General features: G+C 41.0%; 1 protein-coding gene across 2 annotated transcripts in view; it reads right to left on the reverse strand.

Annotated features, from left to right (window-relative positions):
* Positions 1-308: 308 nt before the first annotated feature.
* Positions 309-22,025, reverse strand: part of LOC120058543 (ankyrin repeat domain-containing protein 50-like) — a 56,734-nt gene continuing 35,017 nt past the window's right edge. For both annotated transcript variants that reach the window (XM_039007325.1, XM_039007324.1), the window contains exons 3-5: positions 8,278-8,513; positions 2,428-5,977; positions 309-1,652 (exon numbers count right to left, since the gene is read on the reverse strand). In XM_039007325.1, the coding sequence (XP_038863253.1) occupies positions 2,442-5,977; positions 8,278-8,513 (3,772 nt within the window). In that variant the 3' untranslated portion in view covers positions 309-1,652; positions 2,428-2,441. The remainder of the gene's footprint in view (positions 1,653-2,427; positions 5,978-8,277; positions 8,514-22,025) is intronic.

Here is a 22,025-nt window from a genome sequence, read left to right on the forward strand (position 1 = left end):
CTCTGATGTGCATCTCTGATGTGCATCTCTGATGTGTATCTCTGATGTGCATCTCTGATGTGTACCTCTGATGTGCAGCTGGTCCGTGAGGAAACCACGTCTCTTTCATCTCGGTCTTTGTGACGCAAACATGCCATCTATAACACCTCCGCCTCGTTCCACAGATGCAAGCTGTACACTAAGAGTACAGGCCCACGCTAACACACACACACACACACACACACACACACACACACACACACACACACACACACACACACACACACACACACACACACACACACACCTCAAACAGTGTTTGACATTAGTTACAGCACGTCTGCAATTTTAATTAAAGAACGGCATTTTGCTTTCAAATATGAATAAAATGGTAACAAGAACAAATGGAAGTACTTAGGCCAGATCAATGATTTAAAATGAATAGCTAGCTAAACTCCTACCTTCTGTCTTTCTTTCTAATCTATCTTTAGATTTATGTCATCATTAGCAGTTCCTTTCCAACAGCATTACTCAGAGCGTGCTAGAAGAACATTCCGCCTGCTGGTTGGTTAATGTCATTAACATAGCAGCATTTCAACAGCATTGTAGGCTAGGTCAGGCTTTTGGTAGGACTGCGGTCTTTTCTGCTGACTTGTATGGCTCGTGGCCGCCATAGATGCACGTCGACAGACTCCAAGCCGCCATAGATGCGCGTCGACAGACTCCAAGCTGGTAATACCTGCCATGTCTCGGGGTTTTAAAAGTAGAGAGAGCAAAAGTCTGGAGGAAGATCGAGGCATCAATAGTGCCCTCACACAGGCAGGAGAATCGTTGCTTTCAAAACAGCTACGGTGTGAAAAAGAGCTCCTAATATAAAAACTATCTTAAGTCCTGTGTGAGTGTGTTGTCGTGGGTCTCCTTGCCCATCTAGTCTCATCTTAGTGAGAACCCTTTCACACGTCTATTATGGCTGTTCTGTCCTGGCTTCAAATGAATGTTTTTCATCCACCGTAGACTAGATTTCTGAAGAAGTCCATTGATGATTGGTTAAGCGTCAAACCCTGGTGAGACCACAGCCCTGTGTTGGGCCTGTGTGTCACAGAATTGTCACACACACACACTCTCTGGTCTGTTACTGTGTGTCAGAGAACTGTCACACACACTCTGGTCTGTCTCTGTGTGTCAGAGAACTGTCACACACACTCTGGTCTGTCTCTGTGTGGTAGAGAACTGTCACACACACTCTGGTCTGTCTCTGTGTGGTAGATCAGCAGGAGGGTGGACCGATAGCCCCTCTCCATCCGACTTGTCCATGGCACTCATGACAATGTCAACTCCACTGAAGAGAAGAGGCAAGGCTTTGTGTCTGAGGAATGTGTGTGTGTGTGTGTGTGTGTGTGTGTGTGTGTGTGTGTGTGTGTGTGTGTGTGTGTGTGTGTGTGTGTGTGTGTGTCCCCGCTATTTAGTGACAGCTGCTCAAAACAGGCGACGGAAAAAGTCTGGAATGTAAACGGCTTTGAAGTCTTTCAGTCTCTCCATTCTTCCTCTGGTCCGCTGAGCTGAAGGCGGAGAGGGTGGGGGTGAGAGAGAAGCCCCTTCCGGCTCTCATCTGCCCCGTAAGAACCATTATCCATTCTGAAAACGGACCCTTGAACTCCACGTCCACCTAGAACCTACAACAGAGAACGCTGTCATTAAAATGTCAAGCATTCCTCCAAATGTACCACCTGAAAAAGGACAGGACATGGTTTGCGACGTGCCATCCTTGAGAGGTCACAATGTCATGAAGCTCTGGTTTTAAAAGGTGGTTTATATAATATAATACCACTGTAGACTTGACTTTAACTCTGGGGAAGATCAATGTGATGAAATAGAAAAATGGACACAAAGTAACACCAACTGGTGTCCAAATAACAGTTGCTTTTGAGTAGGAAGTTAGTGAGAATTGATTTCTGACGTAACACCTCTCAACATTCAGCATCTCTTAAGACAATGAAGGAAAACATCAGGGTGCCTTTAGTTTGGAATATACTAATAATATACTAATAATATACTAATGATATACCAATAATATACTAACAATATACTAATAATATACTAATACTATACTAATGATATACTAATAATATACTAATGATATACTAATACTATACTAATGATATACAAATAATATAAAAATAATATACTAATAATATAAAAATAATATACTAATGATATACTAATACTATACTAATGATATACAAATAATATAAAAATAATATACTAATAATATAAAAATAATATACTAATGATATACTAATAATATAATAAAATAATAATAATATAATAATAATATTATAAAATAATGATAATAATAATAATATTATAAAATAATGATAATATAAGCCTCTGTCTCACAGCTTTTACAGTTATTCTACTCTCTTTGGTGACCAACAGGCAGGTACTCACCGTTAGGTCGGAGTTCACAGGGGCGTCTCCCTCTTGTATAAGGCAGCGCTGGTGGGCCCTTCAAACTGCAGCTTAATGGCCTGTTTCAGGTTGAGCTGGGGGTCTGTGGTCGTCATGACCACCATGCAGGGAGGAGATAAGGCACTACCGGGGGTTATAGACATCTTCTGGTTCTCCTCCCATGTCTCTCTCTGGGCCGGGCTCTGGACCAGGTAAGGGTAGCCCATAGGGAGACTGTCCCTGTTTTTGGGGCCATCTTGTCCAGGCGTCACCCCTAGAGAAGCCATGACAGAGTTCCACCTCCCCCCTCCGTACTGAGACCTCTCCTCCTGGATCAAGCTGGGGGAGTTGTGTTTACTGGGATAGTCGAACCCTGCTGGGTAGCCTTTGTAAGTCTGTTCAGAGTCATGCACCATGGCCGTGACTGTGCAGAGGGTGGGTGGAGGAGGGCTGGCCTTAGGGCACTGGGCCCTGTGGCTGGTTCCGTGCAGGCTGCCACGGGCAGAGCCGGGTGGAGGCAGGGTGGAGTGGCGGGAGCGGCAGCGTGGAAGGGAGTGCTGTTGGATCTGCTGGGTGAAGGACAGGCTGTCAGCGGGGACGGTCTGCACCGTGGCCTGGGAGTGGGCTGTGGAGCAGGAGGCTGTGGAGGAGGATGTCTGGGAGCTCTGGATGGAGTGGAAGTGCTCGGCTGTGGAACCTGGGGAGCAGGAGGCTGAGGAGGTGCTAGCACCATGATGACGCCCTGCCTGGGCCACGTTACTCCCTGAGCAGGCGGAGGACGGGCTCTTCACAGTGGATGACCGTGGCGACAGGGTGTTGGGCGGGGGCAGACGGACCGAGTACGGTTTGGCTCCGTAGCTCTCCAGCAGCCTGACGATAGTGAAGTGGCCCCTCTTCCCGGCCACCTTGACGGGGCTGCGGCCGTACTTGTCTATGTGGTCTGGGTTGGCCCCTCCCTCCAGTAGCATGGCAACGATATTGGCGTGGCCCTCCTGAGCCGCAATGCTCAGTGCCGTGGCCCCCTGCTGGCGGCAGGCCAGATCCACGTTGACCCCCCTGACCTCCAGGAGCAGACGACCAGGCTCAACATGACCCCGCCAGGCTATGGAGTGCAAGGGGGGTCGTCCCTCCCCGTCCTGGGTGTTAGGGTCCGCCCCATGGCTCAACAGCAGCCCCACTGCCTCCAGGTTGCCCTGCCAGGAGGCCACGTGCAGCGCCGTGCGCCCCTCCCCGTCCCGGGACTCCAGGGGCACGCCTCCTTTCTCCATGATGAGGGCAGCCATGTCCAGATGATCCTCCAGCACCAGGAGGTAGAGCAGTGGGCGGCCCTCTGCGTCCCGTACGTCCGTGTCCGTGCCCCGCCTCATCAGTAGCTCCACCACCTCAGCGTGGCCCTCCAGGGCGGCGGCGCTCAGCGCAGAGTGGCCGTCGTACGCCCGGTGGTCGATGAGCGAGCGGCGGTCCAGCAGAAGCCTCACCGTGCCACAGTGGCCCTCCTGCGCGGCCAGGATGAGGGGCGTCCGTCCCTCGATGTCCATTTCTCCGACCCGCGCTGTGCTCCCACGCTCCGTCAGGACGGCACAGACCCCCCGGTGGCCCTCGCAGGCGGCGGCGTGCAGCGGGGTCCAGCCCAGATCGTCTTTATGGTTCTCATCCAGCCCTCGGTCCAGAAGTGCTCTGACCACCTCCACGCTGCCCCGTGCTGCTGCCAGGCTCAGAGCTGTACGACCCTCCCCGTCGATGCCATCCACCGTAGCGCCCCAGAACAGCACCCTGCCCACTGTCGCAGAATGGCCCATTGCAGCAGCCGCCAACAGCGGGGTGACGGCAGCAGAAGCGGCGGCGGCGTGTGGCCCGGCGTTCTCGTCTACGTCGGCCCCAGCCTCTAACAACAGTTCTACCACTTCCTCATGACCTTCATACGCCGCCAGCAGCAGAGGGGTCATCCCATCCTGGTCCCTGTGCCCCGGGTCCGCCCCTCGCTCTAACAGCAGGCTGGCCACTTCGCCGTAACCTTTGACTCCAGCCGCTGTGGGCACACAGAGAGAAGCCACTGACAGGGCAGTACGGCCGTCTCCGTCGGCCAGGTCGACCTCTGCCCCGTGGTCCAGCAGGATCTCTACCGCCTCCCGATGGCCCATGTAGGCGGCGGCAATCAGTGGCGTGCGGCCCTCCCGGTCAACCTTGTCCACCTGCGCCCCGTGGTCCAGCAGAGTGAGGAGGATCTCCTCGTGACCCCCCCAGGCCGCCGCTCTTAGCGCCGATCGGCCTTCAGCATCACACCCGTCCACGTCCGCCCCTGCATCAAGGAGGAGGTGCACGGCCTCGGTGTGACCCCCCCAGGCCGCTGACCGCAAGGCCGTCCAGCCCTCGCTGTCTGCATGCTCCACCATCCCCAAGCCGGCCTCCTGCTCCAGCCCTCTGGCCCAGTCCAACAACATCCCCAGCACCCTGACATGGCCCTGCCTGGCAGACAGCGTTAAGGGGGTCTGGCCCTGGTGGTCACTGATCAGAGGGTCAGCCCCTCGGAACAGGAGTAGGTCGGTCACGTTGGCTGAGCCTGCATGGGCCGCACTGGCCAGGAGGGTGCGTCCGTCTGTGGGGTCGGCCCGGTTCACGCTGACCCCGCTGTCCAGTAGCACCCTCACTGTGTCCTGCCTCTCCAGCGCCTGCCCGATGATGGTCCCCCCTCCTCCTGCACAGTGTACCCCCACGCTGGGGCCTCCATCTGGGGCACAGGAGGGAGGGAACACCCCACTCTTCATCAGCAGCTGGAGGACCTCCTGCCTGACCAGGACAGGGGGCTGAGAGGCAGGGGAAGAGGGGGAAAAGGGGCTAGTCAGAGGGGGCACATCAGCCCACAACAGCCACAGGGCCAGGAGGGCAGGGTTGTCCTTGTGCATGCCTGAGCTGACCAGGTGCGAGCCCATTTGACAGGTGTCCTCTGTGTTAAGGTGTGGGGCGCGCAAGGTGAGAGCCATGGCCAGCATGGTGTGTCCCTCAGACATGCTACACAAATACTTCTGGGTGCAGTACTTCACGTCTGTCAGCCACTCTGCAAAACTAGTGTGGAACAGGAGCTTTCTGCCTCCAAGTCCGTCGATGAGCAGCGTGGACAGAGCCTGTAGCCTGCTCTGGAAGTCCAGAGGGCTGAGGGACATGTCCTGGGTCCAGGTGGCGGTGTAGAGCTCCTGGGTGGTGAGGGGCCTGGGGGAGGCCAGGAGGGCGTTGAGGAGGGGCCTGACTTGGAGGAACAGGCCCCTGGGGAAGAGTCTCTGACAGAGCCACAGGTAGAGGCCGTTGAGGGTCCCGGGGATGTCCCGGATCTCCCGGAGACCCACCAAGGCCCCCGCCACGCCGTCTAGAACGCGTTCCAGGAACAGGAAGCAGCCACCACTCTTGATGTGCAGCAGGTTGAGCATGTCGGCCGTCTCGGGGGTCAGCTGTCGGCGGAGCGCCCCCTCCTGGTCCAGCCTCCGCAGGATATAGTGCTGCACGTCACGCACCGGCGCAGGCTTACGCAGATCGTCCAGACACAGCTTACGGAAACCTACCGAGAGGAGAGAGAGAGAGAGCGACAGAGAGAGAGAGAGAGAGAGAGCGAGAGAGAGAGCGAGAGCGAGAGAGAGAGAGAGAGAGAGATATACTGTCACTTAACGTAACTTCAGAACAAACATTAGCTACTTCAGGAAGAGGTATTGGACTGTAGAAACAGATCTATAAAAGGTGTGGTAGCAGCAGTCAGCTTCAGTCAGCCAGAGGGATATCTAGACTACCATATACTGGCATTGGATTCACACTTCCATTTTTCACCGTTGGTGCCAGAGAGATATTTACTGGTGTTAAGCAGTGTGTGGTGGAAATCTCTCCTCCTCTCCAGCACAGACGTGTTCAGATGTCACCCACCCGATAGTAATGAGAGCATGGTGTTCTTCCGCGTTCTAAAATAAAACGACATTTTTTTGTCCTGTGTGGTTACTGAACATTACATCAAGCATTCAGCACGCCTGGGAAAAAGGACAGAAACACAACGGTTTATCGCTTTGTTGATGAACTGTTATTAACAGCCTTTCTGTTCTAGCAGTCACACTCTTTTTTTCTTATTAGCACCGACTTGGCTGATAGCAACTTTTCCCTCGATATAGCAGCTTACTGCGTACGGCCCAGTACATCCCCGGGGCCAAGCTTCCTGCCATCCAGGACCTGTATACCAGGCGGTGTCAGAGGAAGGCCCTAAAAATTGTCAAAGACCCCAGCCACCCTAGTCATGGACAGTTCTCCCTGCTACCGCACGGCAAGCGGTACCAGCGAGCCAAGTCTAGGACCAAGAGGCTTCTAAACAGCTTCTACCACCAAGCCATAAGACTCCTGAACATCTAATCAAATGGCTACCCACTATTTGCATTGCCCCCACCCCCTCTTACACAGCTGCTACTCTCTGTTGTTATCATCTATGCATCGTCACTTTAATAACTCTACCTACATGTACATATTGACTCTGTACCGGTACCCCCCCTGTATATAGTCTCGCTATTGTTATTTTACTGCTGCTCTTTAATTACTTGTTACTTTTATTTCTTATTTGTATTTTTTTGAAACTGCATTGTTGGTTAAGGGCTTGTAAGTAAAGCATTTCACTGTAAGGTTGTATTCGGCGCATGTGACTAATAAAGTTTGATATGTGGTTGTCTCACCTATAACATTCTGACCTTTATTTTAGCTGGGAGTCTCTGCTAAAAGGTGACTAACTGTAAGTCGCTCTGGATAAGACTGTCTTGCTAAATTACTAAGATGGTAGAAAAACGGCATTTACATTACAATACCCAAAACATGGAAAAACAAATAAGAAAAATGTCTATTCTAGAAACGTTTTGTTAAAAAGCCTGACTGGAGATATTGTCCACGCTATATATAGGCTTGTTGAAAACACAGAACTATCAGTTGATCAACATGAGATACTATTGTTAGGCCTGGATTCAATCCTATCAAGCGTTAGAATAGCCCGGCGTTTCCTCAGATGATTTGGCGGTGTCGGAGATGTTAACTGCGTTGGAGCTGTCAAATCGCTGAGCGGCTGCTCTTGACATGGTCCTAACTACATACAAAGGACACAGGAGGTCTGGACCTCGGTAAACTGTTTAAAAATAAATCTATTATAAAAAATATATATATATATATATATATATTTGTACACAAAGAAAATCAGTTACGGTTCAACATCTAAATAGGCTATTTCTCCCAACATCGATCAAAACTCAGAACGCTTATGTTTTATTATTATTGTTGTATTATTATTATTATTGTATTATTATTATTATTGTATTATTATTATTGTATTATTATTATTATATTATTATTATTATTATTATTATTATTGTTGTATTATCATTATTATTATTGTATTATTATTATTATTGTTGTATTATTATTATTGTTGTATTATTATTATTATTGTTGTATTATTATTATTGTTGTATTATTATTATTATTGTATTATTATTATTATTGTTGTATTATTATTATTATTGTATTATATTGATCTGACTGAGTTCTATTACCGCCTGCTTCTTTGTGAACGAGTGGAATCAACAACAGTGGTTTTTGTGTTTTTTTTTCCCCCTTCGCTATGTTCGTCTGCCTCCCGGATTTGCCTTTTTTAGCAGCACATTCACTACTCTCTAACGGCTAAAGAATTAACTTTCCCCGGCACAGGCCGAGACATGAAACGATCAACACCCCAGCTCGCAGACGCCTCTGCTGACTGTGTGGTTTGCTGAGATGCTGGATAAAAGACCATTTTAAAAGCGTCCCGCAACTCCTGCCATGTCTATAGACATCTCCCAAACATACCTGAGAACATCTTACACACAGCCTTGTTCTGTCTGCGCACAGAGCAGACCAGGAGCAGCCAGCTGGGCAGGAGGTGCTGGTGACTGGATAGGAGCTCTGATATAGAGCTGCTCCTCCCTGGAGCCCCAGCACAGCTGGACACCTCACCGGCCCCATACCCCGATTCCAGGGAGTCTACCACCAGGAATAGGGACTGCTCTGGGGGAGGGAGGTTCAGCAAGGGCAACAACACCGCCCTGGAGGGGGGGGGGGGGGGGGGGGGAGAGAGAGACAGAGAGAGAAAGACAGCGAGAGAGAGAGAAAGAGAGACAGAGAGAGCGAGGAGTCATTTATTGAAATGTAATGTAGCTGGTATTTCATCACACATGGAACATAAACAGACCCAACAGCTGCAGCATCATCATTACATCATCATTACATCACATTACATCATTCAGTATATGGACATCATCATGACATCATCATTACATCATTCAGTATATGGACATCAACATTACATCATCATTACATCATTCAGTATATGGACATCATCATTACATCATTCAGTATATGGACATCATCATGACATCATTCAGTATATGGACATCAACATTACATCATCATTACATCATTCAGTATATGGACATCATCATTACATCATCATTACATCATTCAGTATATGGACATCATCATGACATCATCATTACATCATTCAGTATATGGACATCAACATTACATCATCATTACATCATTCAGTATATGGACATCATCATTACATCATTCAGTACATGGACATCATCATTACATCATTCAGTATATGGACATCATCATTACATCATCATTACATCATTCAGTATATGGACATCATCATGACATCATTCAGTATATGGAAATCATCACTACATCATCATTCAGTATATGGACATCATCATGACATCATCATTACATCATTCAGTATATGGACATCATCATTACATCATTCAGTATATGGACATCATCATTACATCATTCAGTACATGGACATCATCATTACATCATCATTACATCATTCAGTATATGGACATCATCATTACATCATCATTACATCATTCAGTATATGGACATCATCACTACATCATCATTACATCATTCAGTATATGGACATCATCATTACATCATTCAGTACATGGACATCATCATTACATCATCATTACATCATTCAGTATATGGACATCATCATTACATCATAATTCAGTATATGGACATCATCATGACATCATCATTATATCTGATTCAGTATATGGACATCATCATGACATCATTCAGTATATGGACATCATCATGACATCATTCAGTATATGGACATCATCATGACATCATTCAGTATATGGACATCATCACTACATCATCATTCAGTATATGGACATCATCATGACCTCATCATTACATCATTCAGTATATGGACATCATCATTACATCATTCAGTATATGGACATCATCATTACATCATCATTACATCATTCAGTATATGGACATCATCATTACATCATTCAGTATATGGACATCATCATTACATCATTCAGTATATGGACATCATCATTACATCATAATTCAGTATATGGACATCATCACTACATCATCATTACATCATTCAGTATATGGACATCATCATGACATCATTCAGTATATGGACATCATCATTACATCATTCAGTATATGGACATCATCATGACATTATCATTACATCATTCAGTATATGGACATCATCATTACATCATCATTACATCATTCAGTATATGGACATCATCATTACATCATCATTACATCATTCAGTATATGGACATCATCATTACATCATCATTACATCATTCAGTATATGGACATCATCATGACATCATTCAGTATATGGACATCATCATGACATCATTCAGTATATGGACATCATCATGACATCATTCAGTATATGGACATCATCATGACATCATTCAGTATATGGACATCATCATTACATCATTCAGTATATGGACATCATCATTACATCATTCAGTATATGGACATCATCATGACATCATTCAGTATATGGACATCATCATGACCTCATCATTACATCATTCAGTATATGGACATCATCATTACATCATTCAGTATATGGACATCATCATTACATCATTCAGTATATGGACAATATCATGACATCATCATTGCATCATTCAGTATATGGACATCATCATTACATCATCATTACATCATTCAGTACATGGACATCATCATTACATCATTCAGTATATGGACATCATCATTACATCATTCAGTATATGGACATCATCATTACATCATTCAGTATATGGACATCATCATTACATCATTCAGTATATGGACATCATCATGACATCATTCAGTATATGGACATCATCATGACATCATTCAGTATATGGACATCATCATGACATCATTCAGTATATGGACATCATCATGACATCATTCAGTATATGGACATCATCATTACATCATTCAGTATATGGACATCATCATGACATCATTCAGTACATGGACATCATCATTACATCATTCAGTATATGGACATCATCATTACATCATTCAGTATATGGACATCATCATGACATCATTCAGTATATGGACATCATCACTACATCATTCAGTATATGGACATCATCATTACATCATTCAGTATATGGACATCATCATTACATCATCATGACATCATTCAGTACATGGACATCATCATTACATCATTCAGTATATGGACATCATCATGACATCATTCAGTACATGGACATCATCATTACATCATTCAGTATATGGACATCATCATTACATCATCATTACATCATTCAGTATATGGACATCATCATTACATCATTCAGTATATGGACATCATCATTACATCATTCAGTATATGGACATCATCATTACATCATTCAGTATATGGACATCATCATTACATCATTCAGTACATGGACATCATCATTACATCATCATTACATCATTCAGTATATGGACATCATCATTACATCATTCAGTATATGGACATCATCATGACATCATTCAGTATATGGACATCATCATGACATCATTCAGTATATGGACATCATCATTACATCATCATTCAGTATATGGACATCATCATGACATCATCATTACATCATTCAGTATATGGACATCATCATTACATCATTCAGTATATGGACATCATCATTACATCATCATTACATCATTCAGTATATGGACATCGTCATTACATCATCATTACATCATTCAGTACATGGACATCATCATTACATCATTCAGTATATGGACATCATCACTACATCATCATTCAGTATATGGACATCATCATGACATCATTCAGTATATGGACATCATCATTACATCATTCAGTATATGGACATCATCATTACATCATTCAGTATATGGACAATATCATGACATCATCATTGCATCATTCAGTATATGGACATCATCATTACATCATCATTACATCATTCAGTATATGGACATCATCGTTACATCATTCAGTATATGGACATCATCATTACATCATTCAGTACATGGACATCATCACTACATCATCATTCAGTATATGGACATCATCATGACATCATTCAGTATATGGACATCATCATTACATCATTCAGTATATGGACATCATCATGACATCATTCAGTATATGGACATCATCATGACATCATTCAGTATATGGACATCATCATTACATCATTCAGTATATGGACATCATCATCACATCATTCAGTATATGGACATCATCATGACATCATTCAGTATATGGACATCATCATTACATCATCATTACATCATTCAGTATATGGACATCATCATTACATCATTCAGTATATGGACATCATCATTACATCATTCAGTATATGGACATCATCATTACATCATAATTCAGTCTATGGACATCATCATTACATCATCATTACATCATTCAGTATATGGACATCATCATGACATAATTCAGTATATGGACATCATCATTACATCATCATGACATCATTCAGTATATGGACATCATCATTACATCATCATTACATCATTCAGTATATGGACATCATCATGACATCATTCAGTATATGGACATCATCATTACATCATTCAGTATATGGACATCATCATTACATCATCATTACATCATTCAGTATATGGACATCATCATTACATCATTCAGTACATGGACATCATCATTACATCATCATTACATCATTCAGTATATGGACATCATCATTACATCATCATTACATCATTCAGTATATGGACATCATCACTACATCATCATTACATCATTCAGTATATGGACATCATCATTACATCATTCAGTACATGGACATCATCATTACATCATCATTACATCATTCAGTATATGGACATCATCATGACATCATCATTATATCTGATTCAGTATATGGACATCATCATGACATCATTCAGTATATGGACATCATCATGACATCATTCAGTATATGGACATCATCATGACATCATTCAGTATATGGACATCATCACTACATCATCATTCAGTATATGGACATCATCATGACCTCATCATTACATCATTCAGTATATGGACATCATCATTACATCATTCAGTATATGGACATCATCATTACATCATCATTACATCATTCAGTATATGGACATCATCATGACATCATTCAGTATATGGACATCATCATTACATCATTCAGTATATGGACATCATCACTACATCATTCAGTATATGGACATCATCATGACATCATTCAGTATATGGACATCATCATGACATCATTCAGTATATGGACATCATCATGACATCATTCAGTATATGGACATCATCATGACATCATTCAGTATATGGACATCATCATTACATCATTCAGTATATGGACATCATCATGACATCATTCAGTACATGGACATCATCATTACATCATTCAGTATATGGACATCATCATTACATCATTCAGTATATGGACATCATCATGACATCATTCAGTATATGGACATCATCACTACATCATTCAGTATATGGACATCATCATTACATCATTCAGTATATGGACATCATCATTACATCATCATGACATCATTCAGTACATGGACATCATCATTACATCATTCAGTATATGGACATCATCATGACATCATTCAGTACATGGACATCATCATTACATCATTCAGTATATGGACATCATCATTACATCATCATTACATCATTCAGTATATGGACATCATCATTACATCATTCAGTATATGGACATCATCATTACATCATTCAGTATATGGACATCATCATTACATCATTCAGTATATGGACATCATCATTACATCATTCAGTACATGGACATCATCATTACATCATCATTACATCATTCAGTATATGGACATCATCATTACATCATTCAGTATATGGACATCATCATGACATCATTCAGTATATGGACATCATCATGACATCATTCAGTATATGGACATCATCATTACATCATCATTCAGTATATGGACATCATCATGACATCATCATTACATCATTCAGTATATGGACATCATCATTACATCATTCAGTATATGGACATCATCATTACATCATCATTACATCATTCAGTATATGGACATCGTCATTACATCATCATTACATCATTCAGTACATGGACATCATCATTACATCATTCAGTATATGGACATCATCACTACATCATCATTCAGTATATGGACATCATCATGACATCATTCAGTATATGGACATCATCATTACATCATTCAGTATATGGACATCATCATTACATCATTCAGTATATGGACAATATCATGACATCATCATTGCATCATTCAGTATATGGACATCATCATTACATCATCATTACATCATTCAGTATATGGACATCATCGTTACATCATTCAGTATATGGACATCATCATTACATCATTCAGTACATGGACATCATCACTACATCATCATTCAGTATATGGACATCATCATGACATCATTCAGTATATGGACATCATCATTACATCATTCAGTATATGGACATCATCATGACATCATTCAGTATATGGACATCATCATGACATCATTCAGTATATGGACATCATCATTACATCATTCAGTATATGGACATCATCATCACATCATTCAGTATATGGACATCATCATGACATCATTCAGTATATGGACATCATCATTACATCATCATTACATCATTCAGTATATGGACATCATCATTACATCATTCAGTATATGGACATCATCATTACATCATTCAGTATATGGACATCATCATTACATCATAATTCAGTCTATGGACATCATCATTACATCATCATTACATCATTCAGTATATGGACATCATCATGACATAATTCAGTATATGGACATCATCATTACATCATCATGACATCATTCAGTATATGGACATCATCATTACATCATCATTACATCATTCAGTATATGGACATCATCATGACATCATTCAGTATATGGACATCATCATTACATCATTCAGTATATGGACATCATCATTACATCATCATTACATCATTCAGTATATGGACATCATCATTACATCATTCAGTACATGGACATCATCATTACATCATCATTACATCATTCAGTATATGGACATCATCATTACATCATCATTACATCATTCAGTATATGGACATCATCACTACATCATCATTACATCATTCAGTATATGGACATCATCATTACATCATTCAGTACATGGACATCATCATTACATCATCATTACATCATTCAGTATATGGACATCATCATGACATCATCATTATATCTGATTCAGTATATGGACATCATCATGACATCATTCAGTATATGGACATCATCATGACATCATTCAGTATATGGACATCATCATGACATCATTCAGTATATGGACATCATCACTACATCATCATTCAGTATATGGACATCATCATGACCTCATCATTACATCATTCAGTATATGGACATCATCATTACATCATTCAGTATATGGACATCATCATTACATCATCATTACATCATTCAGTATATGGACATCATCATGACATCATTCAGTATATGGACATCATCATTACATCATTCAGTATATGGACATCATCACTACATCATTCAGTATATGGACATCATCATGACATCATTCAGTATATGGACATCATCATGACATCATTCAGTATATGGACATCATCATTACATCATTCAGTATATGGACATCATCATGACATCATTCAGTATATGGACATCATCATGACATCATTCAGTATATGGACATCATCATGACCTCATCATTACATCATTCAGTATATGGACATCATCATTACATCATTCAGTATATGGACATCATCATTACATCATCATTACATCATTCAGTATATGGACATCATCATTACATCATTCAGTATATGGACATCATCATTACATCATTCAGTATATGGACATCATCATTACATCATTCAGTATATGGACAATATCATTACATCATTCAGTATATGGACAATATCATGACCTCATCATTACATCATTCAGTATATGGACATCATCATGACATCATTCAGTATATGGACATCATCATTACATCATTCAGTATATGGACATCATCATTACATCATTCAGTATATGGACATCATCATTACATCATTCAGTATATGGACATCATCATTACATCATTCAGTATATGGACATCATCATGACATCATTCAGTACATGGACATCATCATTACATCATTCAGTATATGGACATCATCATTACATCATTCAGTATATGGACATCATCATGACATCATTCAGTATATGGACATCATCACTACATCATTCAGTATATGGACATCATCACTACATCATTCAGTATATGGACATCATCATTACATCATTCAGTATATGGACATCATCATTACATCATTCAGTATATGGACATCATCATGACCTCATCATTACATCATTCAGTATATGGACATCATCATTACATCATTCAGTATATGGACATCATCATTACATCATCATTACATCATTCAGTATATGGACATCATCATTACATCATTCAGTATATGGACATCATCATTACATCATTCAGTATATGGACATCATCATGACATCATTCAGTATATGGACATCATCATGACATCATTCAGTATATGGACATCATCACTACATCATTCAGTATATGGACATCATCACTACATCATTCAGTATATGGACATCATCATGACATCATTCAGTATATGGACATCATCACTACATCATTCAGTATATGGACATCATCATTACATCATTCAGTATATGGACATCATCATTACATCATCATGACATCATTCAGTACATGGACATCATCATTACATCATTCAGTATATGGACATCATCATGACATCATTCAGTACATGGACATCATCATTACATCATTCAGTATATGGACATCATCATTACATCATCATTACATCATTCAGTATATGGACATCATCATTACATCATTCAGTATATGGACATCATCATTACATCATTCAGTACATGGACATCATCATTACATCATTCAGTATATGGACATCATCATTACATCATCATTACATCATTCAGTATATGGACATCATCATTACATCATTCAGTATATGGACATCATCATTACATCATTCAGTATATGGACATCATCATTACATCATTCAGTATATGGACATCATCATTACATCATTCAGTATATGGACATCATCATTACATCATTCAGTACATGGACATCATCATTACATCATTCAGTATATGGACATCATCATTACATCATCATTACATCATTCAGTATATGGACATCATCATTACATCATTCAGTACATGGACATCATCATTACATCATCATTACATCATTCAGTATATGGACATCATCATGACATCATTCAGTATATGGACATCATCATGACATCATTCAGTATATGGACATCATCATTACATCATCATTCAGTATATGGACATCATCATGACATCATCATTACATCATTCAGTATATGGACATCATCATTACATCATTCAGTATATGGACATCATCATTACATCATTCAGTATATGGACATCATCATTACATCATCATTACATCATTCAGTACATGGACATCATCATGACATCATTCAGTATATGGACATCATCATTACATCATTCAGTATATGGACATCATCACTACATCATCATTCAGTATATGGACATCATCATTACATCATTCAGTATATGGACATCATCATTACATCATTCAGTATATGGACAATATCATGACATCATCATTGCATCATTCAGTATATGGACATCATCATTACATCATCATTACATCATTCAGTATATGGACATCATCGTTACATCATTCAGTATATGGACATCATCATTACATCATTCAGTACATGGACATCATCACTACATCATCATTCAGTATATGGACATCATCATTACATCATTCAGTATATGGACATCATCATTACATCATTCAGTATATGGACATCATCATTACATCATTCAGTATATGGACATCATCATTACATCATTCAGTATATGGACATCATCATTACATCATTCAGTATATGGACATCATCATGACATCATTCAGTATATGGACATCATCATTACATCATTCAGTATATGGACATCATCATGACATCATTCAGTATATGGACATCATCATTACATCATTCAGTATATGGACATCATCATTACATCATTCAGTATATGGACATCATCATGACATCATTCAGTATATGGACATCATCATTACATCATTCAGTATATGGACATCATCATGACATTATTCAGTATATGGACATCATCATTACATCATTCAGTATATGGACATCATCATTACATCATTCAGTATATGGACATCATCATGACATCATTCAGTATATGGACATCATCATTACATCATCATTACATCATTCAGTATATGGACATCATCATTACATCATTCAGTATATGGACATCATCATTACATCATTCAGTATATGGACATCATCATTACATCATAATTCAGTCTATGGACATCATCATTACATCATCATTACATCATTCAGTATATGGACATCATCATGACATCATTCAGTATATGGACATCATCATTACATCATAATTCAGTCTATGGACATCATCATTACATCATCATTACATCATTCAGTATATGGACATCATCATGACATAATTCAGTATATGGACATCATCATTACATCATAATTCAGTCTATGGACATCATCATTACATCATCATTACATCATTCAGTATATGGACATCATCATGACATAATTCAGTATATGGACATCATCATTACATCATCATTACATCATTCAGTATATGGACATCATCATTACATCATTCAGTATATGGACATCATCATGACATCATTCAGTATATGGACATCATCATTACATCATTCAGTATATGGACATCATCATCACATCATTCAGTATATTGACATCATCATTACATCATCATTACATCATTCAGTATATGGACATCATCATGACATCATTCAGTATATGGACATCATCATCACATCATTCAGTATATGGACATCATCAAAGGATGCTGCTATCTAGGAAGTGAAACCTACTATGGACTTGCTCCCCCCCCTCACCTAGACCAGTATATGTATTATTACAGTATAGTAAAATACACCTGGACAGGACACCTCTATATGGTGTTCTATACAGTCCCCTGGGACAGGACACTTCTCTATGGTGTTCTATAGAGTCCCCTGGGACAGGACACTTCTCTATGGCGTTCTATAGAGTCCCCTGGGACAGGACACTTCTCTATGGCGTTCTATAGAGTCCCCTGGAACAGGACACCTCTATATGGCGTTCTATAGTGTCCCCTGGGACAGGACACTTCTCTATGGCGTTCTATAGAGTCCCCTGGAACAGGACACCTCTATATGGCGTTCTATAGTGTCCCCTGGGACAGGACACTTCTATATGGTGTTCTATAGAGTCCCCTGGGACAGGACACTTCTATATGGTGTTCTATAGAGTCCCCTGGGACAGGACACATGGTGTTCTATAGAGTCCCCTGGGACAGGACACATGGTGTTCTATAGAGTCCCCTGGGACAGGAGAGTGGCTTCACCACACTTAGGCCTTGTAAAAACCATTGAGTAATCCAGGAAGAGTGGGAGTTTAGTGTGTGTGTGTGTGTGTGTGTGAGTGAGTAATTTAATGCGGGTGAAGACATTATGGCATTGCAGTTATTTTAACAGTGTCTGTCACCCTGCTAGTGTCTGCTTCAGCAGGGATATAAACGCAATGAAGTATTACATATAACACTTGTAAAAGGTTATGTAACAATATTGAAGTCTTTGTTGAACAGCCTTGGTCATTCACAGCCATTCAACAATGGATTCCACACTCCTACACTTAGACTCTTCTAGAAGGATCCAAAGGGAAGGTGTCAGCTCATGTAAACATACAAAACAGCCGTTTTGAATCAAATCAAATGTTATTGGTCACATACACATGGTTGGCAGATGTTAATACGAGTGAAATGCTTCTAGATCCAACAGTAATATCTAACAATTCCCCAACAAAAACTCGGTTTAATGTAAGTGGTTAATCAGAAACAAAGGCACATTCCCTCTGTACCGTCCTGCTCTAACTAACCTCACAATTAAAAGGTAGTTACCTTATACAAACAAATCTAAAAGGGATGGAAAAAGAAAATGTATACAGGTGAAGTCAGAAGTTTACGTACATTTAGGTTGGAGACATTAAAACTTGTTTTTCAACCACTCCACAAATGTCTTGTTAACAAACTATAGTTTTGGCAAGTCGGTTAGGACATCTACTTTGTGCATGACAAGTCATTTTTCCAACAATTGTTTACAGACAGATTATTTCACTTATAATTCCAGTGGGTCAGAATTGTACATACACTAAGTTGACTGTGCCTTTAAACAGCTTGGAAAATTCCAGAAAATGATGCCATGGCTTTAGAAGCTTCTGATAGGCTAATTGACATCATTTGAGTCAAGAGGAGGTGTACCTGCGGATGTATTTCAAGGCCTACCTACCTTCAAACTCAGTGCCTCTTTGCTTGACATCATGGGGAAATCATAAGAAATCAGCCAAGACCTCAGAAAAAAAATTGTAGACCTCCACAAGTCTGGTTCATCCTTGGGAGCAATTTCCAAATGCCTGAAGGTACCACGTTCATCTATACAAACAATAGTTTGCAAGTATAAACACCATGGGACCACGCAGCCGTCATACCGCTCAGGAAGGAGATGCGTTCTGTCTCCTAGAGACAAATGTACTTTGGTGCGAAAAGTTCAAATCAATCCCAGAACAACAGCAAAGGACCTTGTGAAGATGCTGGAAGAAACAGGTACAAAAGTATCCACAGTAAAACGAGTCCTATATCGACATAACCTGAAAGGCCGCTCAGCAAGGAAGAAGCCACTGCTCCAAAACCACCATAAAAAAAGCCAGACTATGGTTTGCAACTGCACATGGGGACAAAAATCGTACTTTTTGGAGAAATGTCCTCTGGTCTGATGAAACAAAAATGTAACTGTTTGGCCATAATGACCATCGTTATGTTTGGAGGAAAAAGGGGTAGGCTTGCAAGCCGAAGAACACCATCCCAACCGTGAAGCACGGGAGTGGGCAGCATCATGCTGTGGGGGTGCTTTGCTGCAGGAGGGACTGGTGCACTTCACAAAATAGATGGCATCATGAGGATGGGAAATTATGTGGATATATTGAAGCAACATCAAGACATCAGTCAGGAAGTTAAAGCTTGGTTGCAAATGGGTCTTCCAAATGGACAATGACCCCAAGCATACTTCCAAGGTTGTGGCAAAATGGACTAAGGACAACAAAGTCAAGGTATTGGAGTGGCCATCACAAAGCTCTGACCTCAATCCTGTAGAAACTTTGTGGGCAGAACTGAAAAGGTGTCTGCAAGCAAGGAGGCCTACAAACCTGACTCAGTTACACCAGCTCTGTCAGGAGGAATGGGCCAAAATTCATCCAACTTATTGTGGGAAGCTTGTGGAAGGCTACCCGAAACATTTGACCCAAGTTAAACAATTTAAAGGCAATGCTAACAAATACTAATTGAGTGCATGTAAACTTCTGACCCACTGGGAATGTGATGGAAGAAATAAGAGCTGAATTAAATAATTCTCTCTACTATTATTCTGACATTTCACATTCTTAAAATAAAGTGGTGATTCTAAATGACCTAAAACAGGGAATTTTTACTGAGATTAAATGTCAGGAATTGTGAAAAACTGAGTTTAAATGTATTTGGCTAAGTTGTATGTAAACTTCAGACTTCAACTGTATATAAATATATGGATGAGTGATGACCGAGTGTCATAGGCAAGATGCAATAGATGGCATAAAATACAGTATATACATATGAGATGAGTAATGTAAGATATGTAAACATTATTAAAGTAGAATTGTTTAAAAGTGACTAGTGAGTCAATGTAGGCAGCAGCCTCTGAGTTAGTGACGGGCGGCAGGTAGCCTAGTGGTTAGAGCATTGGGCCAGTAACCGAAAGGTGGCTAGATCAAATCCCCGAGCTGACAAGGTAAAAATCTGTTATTCTGCCTCTGAACAAGGCAGTTAACCCATTGTTTCCCGGTAGGCCGTCATTGTAAATAAGAATTTGTTCTCAACAGACTTGCCTTGTTTTATTTGCTGTTTAACAGTCTGATGGCCTTGAGCTAGAAACTGTTTTTCAGTCTCTCGGGCCCAGCTTTGACGCACCTGTACTGATACAATACAGCCTCGTGAACACAATATTAAAGGT

Source organism: Salvelinus namaycush, chromosome 13 (assembly GCF_016432855.1).
Source record: "Salvelinus namaycush isolate Seneca chromosome 13, SaNama_1.0, whole genome shotgun sequence".
NCBI classification, from domain to species: Eukaryota; Metazoa; Chordata; class Actinopteri; order Salmoniformes; family Salmonidae; genus Salvelinus; species Salvelinus namaycush.